The sequence below is a fragment of the Xyrauchen texanus genome, chromosome 24 (assembly GCF_025860055.1).
Source record: "Xyrauchen texanus isolate HMW12.3.18 chromosome 24, RBS_HiC_50CHRs, whole genome shotgun sequence".
Classification (NCBI taxonomy): Eukaryota; Metazoa; Chordata; class Actinopteri; order Cypriniformes; family Catostomidae; genus Xyrauchen; species Xyrauchen texanus.
In genome coordinates, this window is record NC_068299.1 from 10,003,227 (window position 1) to 10,024,399 (window position 21,173).

Sequence of the window (21,173 nt, forward strand, 5' to 3'; positions counted from 1 at the left end):
ATACAGAAGTGTTAACAATGACTGTCAAAGCCTGTCAGGCCCTGTCAAAGACAGTTCCGTTAAACCATTTAAAGACACTCTCTTTCTTTTTTTCTCTTTGTGGGTCAGTCGGTCAAAAGAGACATTATCTCATAACTGACCAGAGAGTCTTATTCATAGTGAGTGTGGCCATGTTTAGCAGCTAATGAGGGAGAGTTCTTTTAGAATTACTGTGAGCTGGCAGAGAGAGTCAGGTTGGAGATCAGGTTCATCTGAAGGGATTTGCAGTCAGAGACTTTGCATGTTGATTCGAAAAGAGAGTTGTCAACTTTAGCAAAACAGGATTGAAGGAAAGATTCAGATACTCTGGAATAAAACTTGGTAAATGTTGAGCTAAGCAGACTTGATTGCATTTTGAGAGGCTTTACAAGAGGTCGATTGTGAGATGATGGAGGATAAAGACCTTCACACAGCTGAAGATCTTAATGACGTTGTGGAACTTTATAAAGGTAAATGTAAATGGCGCTCTGTTCATTACAACTACTTTTAGGTCTGTATTACGTCTTGTGCTCCACATGCACATTATTGTTAGGATACATGTTTGAATGACTGAATGAATTTAACTACATCCAATGAAAAACTGTTTTTTCAGGATGTTCATAATTTTATAATTCCTTAACATTGATTAAAATATTAATTGTTATTCCATGTCTTTTAAAGTTGACATTATTTGGGGTGGTAGGTTGTCCGATAAATGAACATTAGTTAATGCAAACTAAAATTGAACAATATTTTTTTAAGCATTTTTTACATTTTGGTTATATTTAGTTTATAAATATGCTATTGTTTATTTTAGTTAATGTTAGTTCATAATGCTATTGTTAACAATATCATATACAACTTTAAACATTAAAAAATGCATTAGTAAATGTGCAAATTAACATGAACTAAGATTAATTTATGCTGGGAAAGTATTGTTAGTTCATGTGAAGTATTATTATGTATTATGTTTACCAGTGTTAAGGGTCACAACCTTACTTAACAGTTATTTCAACTCCTTACTGTATGTATATATTGACAAACCTAAACCAGTGTCACAATACCCTCCAAAATCTCATACTTGAACATGGATGCACCTGTTTCCTATCCATTCATTTATAAGATCTAATCTTAGACATGCTTCGAATTGAAAACAACCCATAGCGATTTTTAGGCTGGCAATCGCGCCCGTGTATGTAATTGTGTCAGACATGTTCACACGGTATGTTTGTCCATGGTTATCTCTGATGTTGATTTTCATGATGTTCTCCTGCCCATTTTTCCCTCAGTGGAGCAGGAGCAAATTCAGAAGAGAACGTTCACCAACTGGATTAATGCCCAGCTGTCCAAGGTGAGGTTTAAGGGTCAATGGTCAAGAGCTCATGAACTCAAACCTGACTATACTGTATCAGTAATAGCTTGTATGTGGCTTTTTTCTGAAAGATCGTAAGCTTGTGCATCATTTGTATTGACGTGTATTGATTGAATGGCAAGTATTGAGTCTTTGTCATGAGAAACAGTGCTTCAATTACATTAAATGATGGATACAGAAAAGGTTTGTTGTGCAGAGGTCATTCCTGCAGGTTCTCCAATAGCAGAGAGGGAATGAGGGGTGGGCAGGAGGTAAATATAATCCTTAAAACATGGGACAGAAAGACAGACAGCAACAGGAGTTAACACACAGTGTCAAACACACACACACACACTGATAGGAACATGCATATTCTCATACATCCACAGCTACTTATAAAGTGAGCAGATGACAATTCATCATAGCTTGGTGTCTTCCAGGCATGAGCAGGGGATGTGTGTGTGGTAACATAAAACACATATTTTTAAGACGTCAAGGTAAACAACTCACTCTTTTAGAGATAAAATCATATTTCTATTTCAGTGTTAATGCCTGGAGCTTTCAGTTTTATGTAAATAATTTTAGACAAATGTGTCTGATTCATTCTCCAGATATGTCTAAATGTCTGCTGTGAATTTTACCTGGCAAAAACTGATACAAAATGAACTAAAAAGCACAAGTGTGTCTTGTAATATAATGGTTTTTTTTCATCAAATGTGACCATATTCAGACTGTGAAATGTGTTAAGAAAGTGCAGCAAATTATTCTGAAATATTTCAAAGGAGACATATGGAAGGTTTTGTAAAAAAAATATTTATGACCATTAAGATTTATTTAATTAAATTTATTATGATTAAATTAATGATTATGATAAAAAATCTAATTCTTCATACTGTCATTTGTTCTTTGTTGTATCATTTGTTGTACTGGCCTTGATATATGCTGATTTGAATACAAAAGCATTGTATTACATTATTTTTTACTTTAATAAAATAGAAAATGTACTTTATTACAGTTATTATAATCTAATTAGAATCACCATTGAAATAATGGGAATTACAAAAACAAATGTGTATGTTTCAACAATGCAGTTTCATGTTGTGTGCTTCTTGTATTTAATATGTGATATTTAATCCTGCTCTCCCAGAGGAGCACTCCAGTTACAGTGTTGGACCTTTTTAACGATCTCAAAGATGGTAGCAGATTATTGGACCTGCTGGAGGTGATGAGTGGTCAGAGAATTGTGAGTCATTAGTGGTCAACTGATATGGGGTTTTCAACAATTAATGCTGATATCTAAATAGCAAGGTGCCCATTGACCAATACATACAAATAAACACACACACACACGCACAATATAATACAATTTAATTTTAGCAAAACAGATTAACATTGTTTTACACAATTGTTCCAATTTCACTCAAACATATTTGAAATGTGTATTTATGCATTGACAAGGCTGTTGGTAGATATTGGAACTGACATGAGGGGGAGCTAACGCTTTTGTTAATCAGACAATTTGGCATGGCTAATAATCTCAAAATGGAACATCGACTAATTCATAGCAATACAAACCTATATATATTGGCCTATTACTGTAACCATGACCATTTATTGAGATATAACCACAACCAACCTTTGTTTCAGAGCCGCGAGAAAGGAAGAGGGACGTTTCAGCACAGAACGAACATTGAGAAAGCGCTTGCATTTCTTAAGAAGAAATCGGTAAGATGTAACCATTTTTGTCCAATGTAAGATGATTTGGCTGAGTCTGTGACACTGCTGTGTGGAGTGGAAGTGGAAATATTAAAGCTGATGTGTGAGAAAATAATTTCTCATATCCCCGCTTGATAAGTAGTCAACTGTAAGTACTGTAAACCATTTAAAGGTTGATTGCACCTAAAAGTGTAACACTTTGGCTCTGTGGCACTATGAAAATGACCTCTGTTTGTTTGAGTGGCCAATCTAGCCTGACACAGCAACTCTGGCTCGACCATTAGTCAATGGTGGGGGTATCTGTTTGTACAATCAATAGAAGACTCGAAAATCTTTTTGAAAACATTGATAATTTTGGCAATTTCGTTTGTTAACGCTAGTGGTATGGACATTTCACACTTCAGGATTACTCTCAAGGGTTTTACTGTGGTTCTCCTTTGTTCTGCAGATCAAACTGGTCAACATCAATGTCTCAGACATCATGGATGGAAAGCCTTCCATCATTCTGGGTCTTGTCTGGACCATCATCATGCACTTCCATGTAAGTCTGGTGTCTTGGTTCAGTGTTACCAGAAAAACAAGGCTATTACATCATCAAACCAGCACTAATCAGCGAATTCATGCTGGTCTGTGCTGGTCTTTTTTAGAAGGGTATCCTGATGGCTCTTCTACTTTGTTTAGATTGAAGAGTTGGCAAGCACCTTATCCTTTAGTTCTCGTCAGTCGTCTTTGGAGTCGCTGGTGAGTTTGGACACTCGCTCAACCAGCAGTAGTGACTGCAGCAGTCCAGTGCCACCCCAAGGTTCACACTTGCATGCACGTTTCCATGTATCTGCCAAGAAAGCCCTGCTGCTATGGGTCAGGGAGCAGTGCCACAGGTGAGGAACAGAAATCATCCTCCGGGAGGGATTCTTGGGAACTGTGATATTCTGTGCTTCAAAACCATCGCTTTCTCTCTCAGGTCTGGTTGTACTCTTAATGTAAAGGATTTTAAGTTGAGCTGGAGGAGTGGGGTGGTGTTTTTGGCAATACTTTATGCTCTAAGGCCGAATGTAGTGGACCTGACTAGAGCCCGAACCAGAAGCAACAAACAGAATCTGGAGGAGGCCTTCCACATCGCTGAAAGAGAACTTCACATACCAAGACTACTAGACCCAGCAGGTGAGTGTTTGTAGTGTGGAAATGGTGGTGTTAGAGGTTTTTTCCCCATATTGCACATAATCTTAGACCAATTGTTTTTGTATTTCAGATGTTGATGTTAGGGACCCTGACGAGAAGTCTATAATGACTTATGTTGCTCAGTTCCTCCAGTACTCAAAAGACACTGCTGTTTCTGATGAAGAAATGCAGGTGAGCCACACACATGCACGCAAACGTGTACGCTTTTCCTTGTAAGGATTCTTTTATACTTTTATTTGCTCTTAAATGAAGCTGATTATAATTACTACTCCTTAACCCTTATCTTTACAGATGCCGTTTGACAGTTTTATATTTTAATAACATTATTTTGCCTAATAAATTCAGATTAAAGAAATAGTTCACCCAAAAATGAAAGATCTGCCCTCATTTACTCACCCGTATGTCGTTCTAGACCTTTATGACTCATACAAATGGTGAAGATTTGAAGAATATCCTAGCTATTTTTTTTTTCATATAATAAAACTTATTGAGGACTGGTGCACTCGATCCAAAATGAGAAAAAGCATCATAAAAATAGTCCGTCCATACAACCGCATATTGACAAGTCAGGGTTGATGTCAATGTATTTCGTGACCAAACATCACTGACATCATACCTGAAGCAGGGCAAGATCTTCAGTAAAAAAACAACTTTAATTTTTGTGTCATTTATGAGATGGACAGCACCTGTCCATTTTGAACAGCCAGGATATTCTTCATAATTGAACCTTTTGATTTTCACAGGAAAAAGAAAGTCAGTTTGGAATGACATAATGATGAGGAAATGATTACAGAATTTTCATTTTCGGGGGGACATTTTCAGACATTTGTTTTTACAAATATAGCAAAACAAGTACACATTTCAAATACACCTCTTTTACAATTGTATCTTTATCTTAACATTTCAAATTGTCACGCTTGTAATCTAAATGCATATGTGACTCCTTATGCTCTCACATCTTTTCTCTCCAATTCTTCTGTATTGTATTTTTTAAAGTCTGTTTTTCCTCTCTGTGGTGCTTTAGTATCTTACTCCTCCTCAGCGTCTCTCTCCTGTCAATCTGCCATCTGACTTTGCTCCGTCAATAGCTGCTTCACCTCTAAGACAGGTACTCCTCTCCCTCTCTCTCTGTTTCTTTTTCTCTCTGCTTTTTACATTCACAAAAATCAAACTCTGTACTTAGTTGTTCTTTTTTTGAAAAAAATATTTTTAGTTTGGTTTATGGTGTTTCTGTAAATTAATCTCTCTCAATGCCAGGATAAGACACAAATGTCAATGAACATGATGAAAGGTTGTTTTGGTCCACCCTGTTGTTTAGCCCTAAAGCTGTGTACAGTATGTGTTTGTAACTGTGTTGGTTTGTGAGTGCATACATGCAAAGCAGACACTGATAACTTCTACAAAGCACCCATCATTTCTTAAGGTTAATGTATGTATGGCTTTTGAGTCATTTAAAATATACATATATATATATATATATATATATATATATATATATATATATATATATATATATATATATATATATATATATTTGAAGCAATTAGTTTAAAATGCACTACAATACAAAAGTTCCTATACACTCTGGTACTATTTTGATATCTTGAACATTACAGGGTTCCAGCGGTCATCAAAAATCTGGGAATTTCTGGGTTTTCCACAAAATTGGAAATTTCACAGATTTGAGAATATAGCTTTTTTTATTTGTTTACATTTTTAAAAATCATGGACATTTCTATTGTAAATAGAATTATTTAAAATAAATGTAGCTGTACTATTAAATATTAAATCACCAGAAATTTCTTGTGCTTTGTGAGTGCAATCTTGATAAAATAACTTTCAAAATTCCTGGAAAGACATGGAAATTCATCGCTCAAATTCTGTGGGAAAAATATTGTATCTTTATTGTCTGAGAGTCTGAAAATAATGTGAAAGTAATGACTGATTTTTGCCATGATCCACTCTCAATTTTACTTGACTTCACTTGTCAGGCCAACCTGCTAATGCCCTGTCCAATCAAATCATCCCCTACTCAATCACCTGAGCCAACCAAAGCAGCTGCCCCTGGGGTAAAATATCAACCCCCTTCCCCTTTAAAATACTCCCGCTATTTAATAACTGCCCATTTTTTGCATGTGTAAACGTCCTGATGGCTTTAAATGCATCTTCAAATTATGAAGCTAATCCCAGAAATAACAGAGATAATCCATTAAAACCAGCTGTTATAGAGATAATCCCTGAAATTAAAGAGATAATCCATTTAAAGCAGCTTTGTTATTGAAAGACTTCTAACATGATTTCTCATAGACGTGGCAGGAGCAGATTAATTATAGACGCACTGTGAAATTAGGCTTTGAAAGAATTTGGTTCCTCTAGAACATTGCAGTACTAAACTCTGGTTGTTTTACTGTTAATAATGGTTATGTATTAATGTGTATAATATAAATGGAATTTAATCCGCATTAATCAAATAACTCAGCCCTTAATTGGCAAAAATGTGTGCTTGTTTTGTATCCTCTTACTATAATAATATATTGACCTACCAAATGAATTCTGAAATCAAATCATTCATGACTTGTTGATTTTTTTATTTTTCTCACTGTCTGTCAAGACCTCAGCCAATCAGAAGGCTCAGGAGGTCACATGCTGGTTGATGCAGGCCTATGAGGAGCTGATCGAGGGATGGGACTCTACTGAGGGAGAGAGCTATGCTGAGAGATACCAAGTAAAACCTAAATAATAATCAATGTCTTACTCTACCTATAGCAACTCTGCAACAGACACCTGAAAATCTATCTTTTAAATATACCTTAAATGCCTTTGTAAGGTATTAAAGACTGATTATTATTCATTAGTGAATAAATAAATATCAGATGTTTTGCAAGCTGCAGCAGTATACGCTATTCTATCATTTCTATTGCAAAACAATGCTTTTTTTAGAACTTGTGTAAAAACAGTCATTATTTTACCATGATTATTTAAATTATGCAGCATGGTTACATTATCAGCAAGGTGGTGTTTCATTTGTTTGCGTTAATGTTTATTTACTTATTTTTTTCAGGTCTTCCATACCTTCATTGTTTCCTTTAATGAGCAGCGGCGGCCAATGATGCCGTTACTTACGGCGATGAAGAGGAAACCTCAGCTCAGTGCAGAGCAGAAAGCTCTCAAACAAGCCTGGGACAGTCTTGCTGAGAAGGTCAGACGTTCTTTAGACTCAATATTTCAAATAATAGAAATAAAGCTAGAAATATTACTTTTCAGGTATGTTTGAGAAATATTACAAATGTCTAAATGCATACATTATATACAGCACTGTATATAAATGGATGTTTATGTGTGGTAGCTACGTGAGTACAAAACAGAGTTGGACCTCAGTCTACCAGCTCCTATGGACACTGTGGGAGGCTGGTTGTTACGTATTGAAGAGGTTTTAGCTGCCGAAGAGGGCGATACATTGGATCACGCTCGAGCTGCGGAAGAAGCCCGTGAGAAACTCGAACTATTGAAGGTCTGAGATTATATTACTTGCATTAACTTCGTTAACTGTATTGATGATATATAATATGGGGGTAGGCAGTGGAGATGTTTGGTCTGCCATGGATCAGCATATTTCAAATGCACATTTTATTTGAGGAACTCAAGCTGTGTCAAGAAAGCAACATGCAATGGAAGTGATTTCGTCTGGTTATTTCTGCTGGTGTGTATATCTGCAGGTGTGTTTGGAGGAGATGCCACACCATCTCAAGAGGTTTAGCATGTTTCAGAACACGGAGGAGTTTGGAGAGACTCTTGTCCCAACAGACAAGATGGAAGAGATGAAGAGAAGGTAATTTGTTTGTTTGACAAGTCGAATGGTCCTTTGGGATTGAAACAAAACCTCTTTTCAGTGAGGATACCATTTCTGATTATTGTGCACTTTTCCAGGTTCACCAGTGTCCGTGTAACAGCGAAATATCATGGTATTAAGCTGGAGTATCATGAGAGCAGACACACAGTGTTAAATCTGCTGAATCAACTCAACATTAAATTGCGTTCATGGAAAAGAGCCTACATTTCCCAGGAGGCCATTCGTGTGCTGATGCAGGACTGGAATGTGAGTGAGAATTTCAATTAATTGAAAAAAAGTGACGAGACTCCAAAGTACACTTCAAATAATATATATATATATATATATATATAACAAGAAAAAACTATTTGTCTTAATATCTAAATATATATACGTTTAGTTAATTGTTACAAGTAAATTTATATTGTTTTAAAGATAATTTACTGGAAAACATGAAAATAAAAATAATTATATATGTATATATATATGTGTATATATATATATACACACACACAATATATACAAATACTTTTTTCTTGTCTTAACCCTTATATTGTGTTCCGGTCATTTAACCTATTTTTTTTTTTCACTTATATCTGTATCTGGAAACACAAAAAACTGGACCATTTTCTTTACATTTTATAGGTTTCATTTCACTTAGTTACACCTGTTGTGTTCCTGATCAAAAATGAATGTGCCCCTCCCCCCCAAAAAAGAGTGTTCAGGAGACTTTCCAACCATCTCATGAACATATACAATATGTATGTACATTTGTACTTCCATACATAAAGTCCTAGGATGGTGTCGGCAACCTATGGTATGCGTGCCAAAATTTGCACGCAGAGGGATAATCACTGGCACGCTAGCAACGGCGAGAGTGGAATAGCCTATTTTATTTTTATAAATTCCGCACCTGCATTCTAATCTACATCTTGATGTAATCCTCATGATCGCGCAGCGTGTTTTTATGAGCTGAACGGGAGACCAAACAAAAAGTTAAAACGTGACAAGACTGCAGTATACCCAACAGACTCGTGCAGCGCGTGCAATCCATTTGCGCATCACGAGCAGGTAGCATATTGATACTGTTGATACTTGATACTATATATTGATTTGACCATTTGATAACCTAGGCAACCTCTGAACTATTCTTGAACCCACAGGGGCAAAAACATATTATAACAATGTGTTTTGGGAACTATCACGTCCTCATAAAGAGTTAGAACAATGTTTACTAATATACAGGGGCTTTCCCTTGTATAAATTCAGGTCAATAAAGCCTAATATCAATACGTTTCAGAAAGTACAAAACCTCTTCTAATGACTAGAAACCAAGTTAACAAAAGATCTAATACAATATTTAGTGAAAATATTATTCCTAATGAGAGATTTATACACATTTTAATGGGCCGGTCATTTTTGACCGGGAACAACACAATGTGACTTTCTGCCATTTTATTTAGTTTTTTGTTTTTCTTACAAATTAAGAAAAAAAGAATTAACTGGTTAAACATTAAAACAAAGTAGTGTAATAAACAGGACTGAAAAATGTATGGTATTTAATATAGTCAAAATATCCATAGAAAACAACAAAAATTATATTTTGAAAAAACATTTTTGGCCGTGTATGATTGCTGTCGGGAATAACGAAGCAATTTACAGTAAACATTTATGTCAGAGAAACTTTGTTACAACTAATATTCTTTTAGGAGACCGTGAACAAACAGGAACTGACGTCATTGCTGGATGGAGCCCTCCATAGACTCAAACTCATCACAAGCAAATACACCAGCAAGGCTGCCTTGGGTAATGCATAGAGACTGTGTGTGTGTACAATACATGCTTCTAAGTGAATGCATAAGAAACTGGCTTCAAATTCCTCCTTGAAAAACCATGTGTTGTAATTGTTCTTCCTCTGCTCATCATTTTGTGAAAACTGTGTTTATTTGAACAGTCAATAATTATTGATTATCTGATGTGTGCTCCAGCTGGAGACTCCAGTCAGGTCAATCGTCAGGTGTCTGATCTGGAAGCAGATGTAGCAGCGACGCTGGAGGGTGTACAGATGGTGAGGGGAACTATGGACCGTGTGCTGGCAGCGTGGGACACTTACAGTGACCTCTACACCTCACTACATGGATGGCTGCAACAGGGACCACACAGCCACCGTCATGGACAGAGAACAGAGGTGAACAAACATATATATGGAAGAAAGACCACACGGACACATACGATTAATTCTCATGGCTTTATTTGAGAAATAAACTTTCACTAGATTTTAATTGACAAAAGCTGTCAACCTATTTTTAGACAGTAGACCTCTATAGATAAAACATAAAATTAAATTAAAGAGGGGGCCTGAGTAGCTTGGTGAGTATTGACACTGACAACCACACCTGGATTCGCAAGTTCGAATCCAGGGTGTGCTAAGTAATTCCAGACAGGTCTCCTTAGCAACCAAATTGGCCTGGTTGCTAGGGAGGCTAGAGTCACATGGGGTAACCTCCTCGTGGTCACGATTAAGTGGTTCTTGCTCTCAATAGGGCTCTTGGTAAGTTGTGCATGGATCGTGGAGAGTAGCATGAGCCTCCACATGCTGTGAGTCTCCACGGTGTCATGCACAGCAAGGCACGTGATAAGATTTGACGGTCTCAGAAGCGGAGGCAACTGAGACTTGTCCTCCACCACCCGGATTGAGGTGAGTAACCGCACCACCACGAGGACCTACTAAGTAGTGGGAATTGAGCATTCCAAAATTGGGGAAAAAAGGGGATACATTTTTTATTTTTTTTATTATAATTAAATTAAATGTTAAATTTGTGTTAAAGATGAATTGCAAAATATATATATATATATATATATATATATTTTCATACAGGTTTCCCTAACAAACACATTTCTGTTTGTCCTTTGGTCCGCCAAATGGTTGTGCCATTTCTGGTGTGTCAGGCTAGTCATTATGCTCAAACAATATTGTGATATTTCCAGTGTTTACAGTTTTTGAGGGGTATGGCTTACTTATAGCTGTCTTGCAATTTTAAGTTAGGATAGGAGAAAGTATTTTAAAGAAAACAAAACAGATACACTTCACCTTGAATATGTATTCATAAAGAGTATTATGCAATTGTTTGCTTTTTGCTGTTTTTTTAAATGTAAACATGGCATCTCATCGGTTTCCCAGGTGATGTTATCGATGATGTCAGAGTGGAGTTCTCGTCAGGCTCACCTGAATGAGGTGGGGAACTACCTGATTGAGGTGACAGACCCACAGACCTGCCGCGCCATTTCAGATGAACTTTGCAAGATAAATCTTCTGTGGGCTGACTATGCCAAAACAACCCAGTTTGTGAGTCACCCATGTTTAAACATGAATATGAATAGCCACGATTAAACAATATAAACATTAAAAGAGGTGTGTATGTCTTTAATAGGGATAATGCTTTGTTTTTGTCAGAATGCATTGGACAAACTGTCTTGCAAGTAGTCAGCATATATCAGAGTAGATGCAGTATTTTTAAGTAAGCTGTATGTTCTAGGCCTTAGCCGAGGAGCCCAGCATTGGCCCATCCAGCCCTCAGACGGTTCAGGCCCTGATGAGGGAGGCCACTCAGCTACTGAAGGAACCTGTGGAGGTGGTTTCTGGACCACTGCGTACCTACACAAAGCGACTGCAGGTCTGCACACATTCTCAGACCAACACATATGAAAAAAACACAATGAAGGCTTCATATTCCTTTCCCTGTCTCTTTCATTTGTGGCTACATGGACTTCTGTTGCTTTGTCTTTTGGTTTTCTAATTCTTAAAGGATAATTCACCCAAAATAAAATAAATTCTCATTTACTTATTCTCACAAACCCTGTATGACTATCTGTCTTCCGTGGAACACAAAAGGAGATGTTAAGGCCTGAAAGCATTAGTCACCTTTCACTTTCATTTTATGGATAAACATAAACCCACAAAAATCTGAGTCTATTCAAAATATAAATTAAACCTGGAAATAAAGTTTTAGGATTTTGCAGGTGCGATTAACTGAAAAGGGCTAAATAGTTGATCGGCTTGTGAAAATTTTGAAATGAAAGTGAATGGTGACTGAGGCTAACATTCTGCCTAACATCTCCTTTTTTGCATGTTTTTTTATATTATTTCTCTTAGCTTATGATGAAGAAAATAAAGGATGTGGATCTAGAGGCCCTCTCCCCATCTCAAGATTGCTCTCCAGAAACCCTGAGCAAACTTCAGCAGGCCATTCCTGAGGTAAACAACAAAACAAATTTCTGGTCCACTAGATATCATATCTGTCTAAATACATTGTATAAAATATTGAACTCACAGTTCTGATGACGGAAATCATTTTAGTTCATTTTCTTTTAACACAATATCAGTTAAGTGAGCATGGGGGTACATTTTAAAAAATGTCACTACTTCTTATGTATAACCTGTCTGTATTCAGGTGTTGCAGACACTCTGTGAGGCTGAACATGTGTGCGATGAGCTGCGTCTGAGTGTGAGTGGGTTAGATGTGCGTCTGGCGGAACTCTTACACTGGGAGACTGAAGCCAGAGAGCTTTACCAGTTCCTTAAAGAGGAACCACACAGGCAGAAAAGAGGACAGGACCCCAGAGCCCGGGTGAGCATATACCAGCTCAATAAAATATTCTTTCTTTTTGTCTAAGCTTAAAAATAGGCTGGTGTGAAGTCGGTCTTGCTGATTTGGACTTTTTTATTTTTTGTGTTTATGTTTGTGATTAAAGACTTCTCCCCTTTTCTCCTGTAGCTGTTGATTTCTAGGGGGCTACAGTTAGAGGGTCAGTTAGTTATGGAAGAGCAGGATCTACAAGTCATGGTGATGGCAGGTAGGAAGACTTCACCACTGCAGTATCTCATCGCATCCACTATGCAAGACAGGGTCCGCATCGCTGTGGAAAAGTCACAGGTCTGTTCACTGCTTTTAGAATAACATCAATGATTGTGATACCATTGACTTATGTATTAGCACCTAGAGGCTAGAGGCATTATGATTTGTTGAATAACTGAGGAACACATTTTGATATAGGTAACTGCTTGGTTTGGATTATTTTGACAAAGTGTCACAATCACTATTTAACAGATTTAAACATTGTATTGTAATTGTGGCAAATACAACTTAGTGGTAGAAAAGGTAATGTATTTGGTTAAAACAGCACTCTTTTGGCCATATTGTTTTATGCCATAAATACTATTTTCTGTTATTTTCCTGTAATCATCTTGTTATAGAAATGTATGCAGTTGCATCATGATTATGAAATGTTACTGAATCTCAACAGGAAGCAGTAGGGATGCTCAGCTCCTTTGGGGTTTGCAGAGACAGAAGCCCTGCTAGAGACCAGCCCCCTGCCAAGATCTCTGTCCAACATTCGGAGACAGAGGAAGAGCCTCAAACCCAGAAGCCTAAAGCATCCCAAGCTGCAGCCCTCAAGGCCCAGCCATCTAATCAGCCTGTGCCCATGTTTATTGTACAGGAGTGTGAAGTTAAGAAAAAGAGTCCACAACCACAAATACACCCCTATGAGCAAGGGGAACACTCCCACTCTCAGTCAACTAAGGTAAAGTCACCTGAAGTTTCCCAGGCTCAAGCAAGTATGGAGATGCATTACATAGAAAGCCAGCAACAATGGTTAGAAATGAAGAACCAGTGGCAAATGCAAGCACCAGTTGCTAGCCAGCAACCTCCACTGAACACACAACAAGCATCACAAGTTCATGCTCAGCAATTAGCAACACAGCCACTGGCACAAACACAACAAAAAGAGAAAACCCATTTTGCAACCCCTGTAACAAAACAACAGATGATTCAAGCACAGACATCAGGTCAGCCTCAGAATCAACCAGAGACACAATCACAGAAAGAGGGTGCAGGCCTACATCAGGTTTTAACCCAGCAGCAGATGAGAGAAAAGAAGTCCAAGGCACATCTGAAGAACAGACCTTGGCTTCAACAGGGGGTGCAATTGGAAAGTGTTACTGAAAAACCAGCTCAGATGATATCACAACCTCTGCCAGAGCCAGAGGACAATGATCAGAAAAGTCCTCAAGCACCACTGCAGCCTATATGTGCTTCTAGCTCACTTGAGGCTAAGAGACCTACTCAAGACTTGACCCAGGCACAGTCGAAAAGCATTGTTCAGAGTGCGGTGAAACGCTTGGAGCAACCACAACAACCACTTGTAGTAAGACCAAAACTACCTCAAACTGTGCCAACAACTCCAGAACTACCAATGACACAAAAGCAACAACAACAGCAAGCAACTTTTCCCATTAATCAACAAGTTCTGACCCAACAACAACCTCAACTCCCTATTTCAGCTCAAGCAACTATTCAAAAACCACAAGTCATTGCACTCATTCAGCAACAGAAGCAACTCCAAACACAGACTGTGACACCACAAAAACATCATGTTATGATTCAGAAACAGACTCAACCTCAATCCATGATTCCCATGCAGCCACAGGTTATGGCCCAATGGCAGCCAAAACAGCCTGTAGCTCAATCTCATCCTTCAGTGCTCCAACACCAAAGATTAGTACCCCAAGGCATTTCCATTTCCAGACCAGTCCAGCAGCACACCACAACTCCTGTTCAACCACAAGTAATGCAGAGGCCACAGTCACCACAGGCTGTAGTTCAATCTCAGCCACCCTCTCAGTATGCTCAGACTGTGATTTCCCCACAAACCAAAGGCACATCCCCCATTCAACCCAAAATCATCTCCATGCCTCAACCCCAAATGCCTGTCCAATCTCAGACCCAGGTCAAAGTACAGGACAACGCACAGCAGATGGTTCAACCACAGGAGCAACCCCAGTGGAGTCCCATTAACCCAGGATATGTCACCCAACCTTTCTCCAAAGTTCAAGCACCAATTCCTGTCACTGCTCAAATGCAGCATCTGGCCTATATCCAAACTCATCCCCAACCTCAAAGTGTCCATCAAGCTCAACCTCAGCAATGGTCGCCAATAAGACCAGGCATAGTGACCCAGATCTACCCCTCTGTCCAAGATCCAGAGGTAGTCCAACCTCAACCTCAATTTCCAGTTTATCCTAAAACTCAGCCTCAGCAGTGGCCATCCGCAAGACCTGAATTATTGCCTCATTCTTATGGACAGATAAGACCTCAAGGTCCAGTTCAAGCCCTACAGAGACCACAAAGCCCTCAACGGCAATGGGATCCGGCCCGGCCAGAACTTCAGCCTCAGGTCTTCTCCCAGACTATATTTCAAGGTGTTCCCCAACCAGTAGCTCCATGGAATCAGCCATATGCTCAAACTCCAATAAGACCTCAAAGTCCACAGGAGCTTCAGCAAAGTCAGCAACAATGGGGTCCATCCAGGACAGAGGTACCATCTCAAACTTGCATCCAAAGCCAAGCCGTCCAGGCTCTAATTCAGTCCCAAGACCTGACAAAGCCACAGTTCCCAGCACAGGAACCGTCCCAACAGCAGTCAGCTCCTAGAGTTAAGCAGCCAGCACTTGCCCAGGCCCCTCCTCAGGCTTACACTGAGGCTTATACAAAAGCACAGGCCCTGGTTAGGAATAGATTCGAGGAAGCCAAGCACTGTCTTCAAGAGCACATTCTTGAAACTATCAATGTGTTCAAGGACAAGCAAATGACGGACGAACAGGCAGCAGTTAAGGAGGTGTGTTTGTTTTAGACATTGGCTGTAGTTACTTCATTGTTTGCTAGAGCAAAAAAGCCCATTGTTATTCAAATATATTGTAGTTTATGTTCCCAAATTATTTATACTGTATGTGTGTTTTGTTTTTTTGTTAAGGAGACACTCAGAACTCTGGACACTGAGCTCCTTGAAGAGTTCTTGAGGGCCGCGGAGGGGATGGAAGCTTTCTGCACCCCATCTGAACTTAGAGACATGGAGTTTTTCACCCAGTCTGTTAGAACACAGTGGGAGGTATCTGTGTAGTCATATTTGTGCATGTTTGTCTTCATCTGCAGTGTGACTTTTTTTAATGATTTTTCTATTTTCATTTAAAATTTTGTCTAACAGAAATGCTCTACTACACTATATATAACAGTTCATACAACAAATACATATAACAAGTTGCTCCATTAACTAAACAAAAGTTTGTTTGTGTGTGAAGTTACAAACATTGAGGTTGTGTGCTTGTTGTTGTGTGTTTTGATTTCATTAAAATTTCCAGGCTGTACGTGTTGAAATATCAGCATTTTTGAAGCAACTAAGATTTGAGATAACCTGCCTGCATTTTTACCATATGGTTGAGACATGTGAGATACACTTTAAGAGAGAGAAACTCAACCATAGACCTGAATCAAAATCGGAGTCAAAATCAGAGGTAAAGTAACAGCAGAGCATGAACAGACATATTGATGAAGGGGTGTGGTGATTTATTTCTCTTGGCTACAATTTGTTTCCTTCTTTCATCTTTTCTGTGTTTGACATCAAGGATGTTACCAAAAATTCTATATCTGGGGGAAAATTAGGGAAAGATTAAATCGGTCATTGAAAAACATGTACTGATCAATGGCTATTCTGACTATTGGGGCAATGTGTCTCTCCCCAACGGCTATGGTGGTTATGACCCTTTTGTAATTTGCATATGGAATCTATTAATACCAGGAGCATTAAAGGGATAGTTCTCCTGAAAATTATCTAATCATTTACTCACCCTCTTGACATCCTAGATGTGTATGACTTTCTTTTTTCTGTTGAACACAAATGAAGATTTTTTAGAAGAATATTTCAGGTCCTCACACTGCAAGTGAAAAGTGACCAGAACTCAGAAGGTCCAAAAATGACAAAGGCAGCATAAAAGTTATTTATAAGAATCAAGTGGTTAAATCCATATGTTCAGAAAGGATATAATAGGTCATGGTGAGAAACAGATCAATATTTATATGTAAGTCCTTTTTTTTACTATAAATCTCCACCTTTGACCAGCCCCAACCAGTAGGTGGCTGAATGTTAAAGTGAAAGTCACCACCACACCAGAATGTTGAAGTGAAAGTGTAGATTTACATAAAAAAAATACTAAAATATTGATATTTTTCTCACCAACATCTATCATATTGATTCTGAATATATGTCCATTTTGGAGCTGAAATATCCTTCTAAAAATCTTAATTTGTGTTCAGCAGAAAAAAGAAAGTCAAACACATCTGAGATGGCATGAGGGTGAGTAAATGATGAGATAATTTTTGTTTTTGGGTGAACTGTTCCTTTACGGTAATTTATTTATTTTCTCTTAAAGGAATAGTTCACCCAAAAAATTCTCTCATTATTCACTTACCCTGATGCCATCCCAGATGTGTATTGTGTATAACTGTCTTTCTTCAGCAGAACATAAATAAAGATTTTTAGAAGTAGATAGAGCTGTGCCAGGTTCTTATAATTCAAGTACATGAGTGTCAGCACTTTGACTGTCCAAAAGTCACATTTTACTTCAGAAGACATTCGTTGATCGACTTGAGTTGCATGATTACTTTTATGCTGCCTAAATGTGAGTTTTAGATTGTCAAAGTTCTGGCACCTGTGTACTTGCATTATAAGAAACCTGACAGAACTCTATCTTCTAAAATGCTTAATTTGTGTTCTGCTGAAGAAAGACAGTCATACACATCTGGTATGGAATCAGGGTAAGTGAATAATAAGAGAATTTTCATTTTTGGGTGAACTATTCCTTTAACATCATTACTCTATCTGTTTCAGTTTAGTTTGGTTTATTTGGCACATAAATGTACATTTGTATTTACTTTCTGCAACAACAGTAAATGAGCATATTGCAAAATGCCAAGTAAAATGCCATTAGTGCAAAACTGAGCAGTGCAAAGTAAATCAAATTAATGAAGAAGCGTGCAATAATAACTAAACAAAAATGCAATAAAAAATAATGAAATAAAGGTGAAAGTAAGAGTAAAAATAACAAAAAGGAACCATACATGTTTTTTTTCTCTCTCTCTCTCTCTCTCTCTCTCTCTGCTCCTGCAGGCCTGTTTTTCAGCAGAGGGCAGTCTGGCACAGGCAGGGCAGCAGCTGGAAGCTCTGAAGGAGTTGTGTGATACTCTGAGCCCTGAGGATGCACACAGGCTGGCACAAGCCCAACTCAGAGAATGTGAGAGACGACTCGCTGCCATCCAGCGGCAGTTTAGTGGAGACCATGACACACCTCCTCCAGACACTGGGTAACAGAGAGAGAGAGAAATTGCCTTGCTAAAAAGAGTTATTTTTGTCCAATATTTTGTTTAACTTTTGTACCAGTGAAGGTCATAATGTTCACTGAAAAAAGAGCAACAGTTCATGCTGAAACCTGTTGTCATTATCTCATTGTTGAAAAGACCATCTTAGTCCAGCGTACAATTCCATGCAGGTCCAGGCAGGTTTATGATGGTTTGGTGCTTTTCTAGCTGCTGCACCAGCATCATCTTTCTGATGAAGCTGGTTGACTAAGCGCTAACCAACTAAGTTGGTTTCGGCTAGTTAAGAAGCCTGGTAGATACACTAGCATACTATAATACCATTCTGGGGTTCAGCATCCTAGGTTCTGGGCTATTTTCAGCAGGGCTGTCATATTTCTGGCATTTATAAAATAAATTATGATATTTAGTTTGCTTTGTCACGTCCCTTACCCGTTGATTTCCTTTTCTGTTTGTATTTATTTTCTTGATGCCTAATAGTGCAGAAATCGAGCAAATGAAAGAGCCACCTGCACAGAAAGCACCAACGGCCCCACCATCTGCTGAGAAGCCCAAAGAAGTTATTGTTTCAGAGGTACACCTTAATTCATGTTTTACAAAGTATTTTGTTTTGTATATTTGAAAGTTATGAATTAGGCCTAGTTATGTCAAGGCCTACATGTAATGAACTGAATTAATCTACATGACCAAACGGAAGCTCTTTTGAACATTTTGACTGTCTGGGAAATGTTGTTTTAGGCTGGTACACCAGTCAGCTCTCAGCAGCTGAGGACTGTGGAGAAGAAAGTGATAGTGAAACAAACAAGCACAGAGGAAGACAGGTATGGAGCTGAAATGAGAAGAGCTTATGTGTTATGCATGTGATATTTTGTCAGAATCATAGGGTTGACATTGCACTAGAACATTTTCTTGGCCCTCTCAGGTACCGCAGCTGCAGATTTACACTACAGGCTCAGCTGAACAGGAATGAGCAATGCATGCTGGAAGATCGTCCCTCAGAATCAGTCACTCCCACAGACCTGCAGAAACGTCTCATGGAATTAAAGGTAATGCACAGCAATTTCCTTTTGAGCAAACAAATTTGGGTGAGTGAGAATTTTGAAGCTATTATTGTGCATTTTCAAACTATAATTTTATAATATTACAATGTAACATAATGTAATCAATATTCATAACCCAAGTTACTGAGTCGTTGATGACACAAAGCAATGTAAAAGACCTGAGAAGAGATAAAGTGAATGTTGTGAATGTTTGAGTCTTAATTATGAAACTTTTATGGCAAAAATACAAGATTGCGTGTTGGTTCTGGAAACTTTACTTTTTAAACTTACAAATTAGTGTATTCATGTCAACTATAGACATTTAAAACGTATGACATTTACAAGATTGAGGCAGATAAGATTATTTTTGGATTGTTCCAGAAAGTGCAGTTGTCCTGTAAAGGGTCATTTCTAGCTATAAGCAGCATAAGCGGCCACTTAGGGCCCCCGAGCCACCAGGGGACCCAGAAAAGCAAGGTTGTTTTTTAATATACTAAAAGCTGCAAGGAAGACTGAGGCAGCTGCCATGGCACAATTAGACAGTAATAGGGCCCCCACCCCTTGTGGCCAGAGAGGAAAGGGAGAATGTAACTGCAAGAAGAGAATTGTAGACTTGACTGGAAAGCACATACTCAAAGGGTTTTTCAACACCATTGAATTACACCTACAAGTTATTTATTGTTAATTAATTAATTAATTAATTAATTTTTTGGTAATTAGTATATTCCGATTTTAAGTTAATATATTCAAATTTGTTGAAGACTGTATTGTGGTTTCATTCTTGGGTGGGTCTGGATCCGGGGGGTGGATAGGGGGCCTCCAAGTCGGATTTTGCTTAGGGACCCGATGTGTTCTGAAACAACCCTGATCCAGTACTAAATTGAATCTGTGTTTTGAAAGATCTGATGCTATGTCTTTCAGTCTCTGTGGGATGAGACTGAGTCACTATGGAAGGAGTATGAAGCGCTGTGCATGCAGTGTGTACAGTTTAATGAACGCAGTGTTGAGCAGGACCGAACAGAGCTCACTGTCATGTGGAGAGAGCAGAGGTCACAGTTACAGCGCAGGTGTGTGTGTCCGTCACATAAACAACATTGCAATATTAAAGTTTGTGTTCAGACATGTGTTACTGGTTTAATGTGTATTTAAGGCTACCGCACTAAAATAAATATTCAGATGACAGCAAATTACAGCTCCTTTTGTTCTGTCAAGTTTAGGATTCAACCTAAAAATCATAAGATCTGCACAAATCAAAGAGTTCTATAGAACATATCATGTAGAGAGGCTGTGTGTTGTATTGTTTTTTAAACCTCTCTATAAACTGTATCAGGGTGGATTCACTGGGAGCAGCACTTGAGCTCATGGAATCTATTGAACTGAAGATTTCTGAGATTTCTGAAAGACTGGAAAAGTTCATCAAAGAGCCCAAAGACATTAAGGGATATACACTAGCCAACCCAGCCATATTGAAAGATGTGAAGGTAAAAGACATTTACATTTATTCAGTTTTAGATGCTTCTATCCAAAGTGATAATGTACACACATGCAATTTATCATAATATTAGCAGTGCCTTAATACAAGTTATAAACTGAGATGGTGGGGTATCATCTGCATAGCAGTGAGTAGAGAAGCCATATTTGCATAAATATTTATTAATTTGGCAGATTAATTTTATCCAAAGCATGTGCATTTAAGCCAGAAATACGTTTTGTAAGGACATTTGAGATATTGTACTTTATATTGGATTTAGCAGTAAATGATTATTGTAGCTTGAATTCTGCATATTCATCTCAACTCTATGTTTCTGCATTTCTGCCTCTATTTCTCTTTT

General features: G+C 38.1%; 1 protein-coding gene across 1 annotated transcript in view; it reads left to right on the forward strand.

Moving 5' to 3' along the window:
• The first annotated feature begins 427 nt into the window (after positions 1-427).
• syne2b (spectrin repeat containing, nuclear envelope 2b) overlaps positions 428-21,173 on the forward strand; it is a 129,238-nt gene continuing 108,492 nt past the window's right edge. The window contains 30 exon segments of the mRNA XM_052089472.1: positions 428-488; positions 1,308-1,369; positions 2,517-2,612; positions 3,017-3,094; positions 3,534-3,626; positions 3,767-3,963; positions 4,047-4,246; positions 4,335-4,435; positions 5,289-5,372; positions 6,876-6,989; positions 7,326-7,463; positions 7,611-7,775; positions 7,981-8,093; positions 8,192-8,360; positions 9,803-9,899; positions 10,082-10,281; positions 11,275-11,439; positions 11,630-11,767; positions 12,247-12,348; positions 12,545-12,721; positions 12,869-13,027; positions 13,398-15,770; positions 15,906-16,040; positions 16,291-16,443; positions 18,096-18,289; positions 18,782-18,875; positions 19,040-19,122; positions 19,224-19,347; positions 20,263-20,408; positions 20,672-20,822. Of these exon segments, the coding sequence (XP_051945432.1) occupies positions 428-488; positions 1,308-1,369; positions 2,517-2,612; positions 3,017-3,094; positions 3,534-3,626; positions 3,767-3,963; positions 4,047-4,246; positions 4,335-4,435; positions 5,289-5,372; positions 6,876-6,989; positions 7,326-7,463; positions 7,611-7,775; positions 7,981-8,093; positions 8,192-8,360; positions 9,803-9,899; positions 10,082-10,281; positions 11,275-11,439; positions 11,630-11,767; positions 12,247-12,348; positions 12,545-12,721; positions 12,869-13,027; positions 13,398-15,770; positions 15,906-16,040; positions 16,291-16,443; positions 18,096-18,289; positions 18,782-18,875; positions 19,040-19,122; positions 19,224-19,347; positions 20,263-20,408; positions 20,672-20,822 (6,162 nt within the window).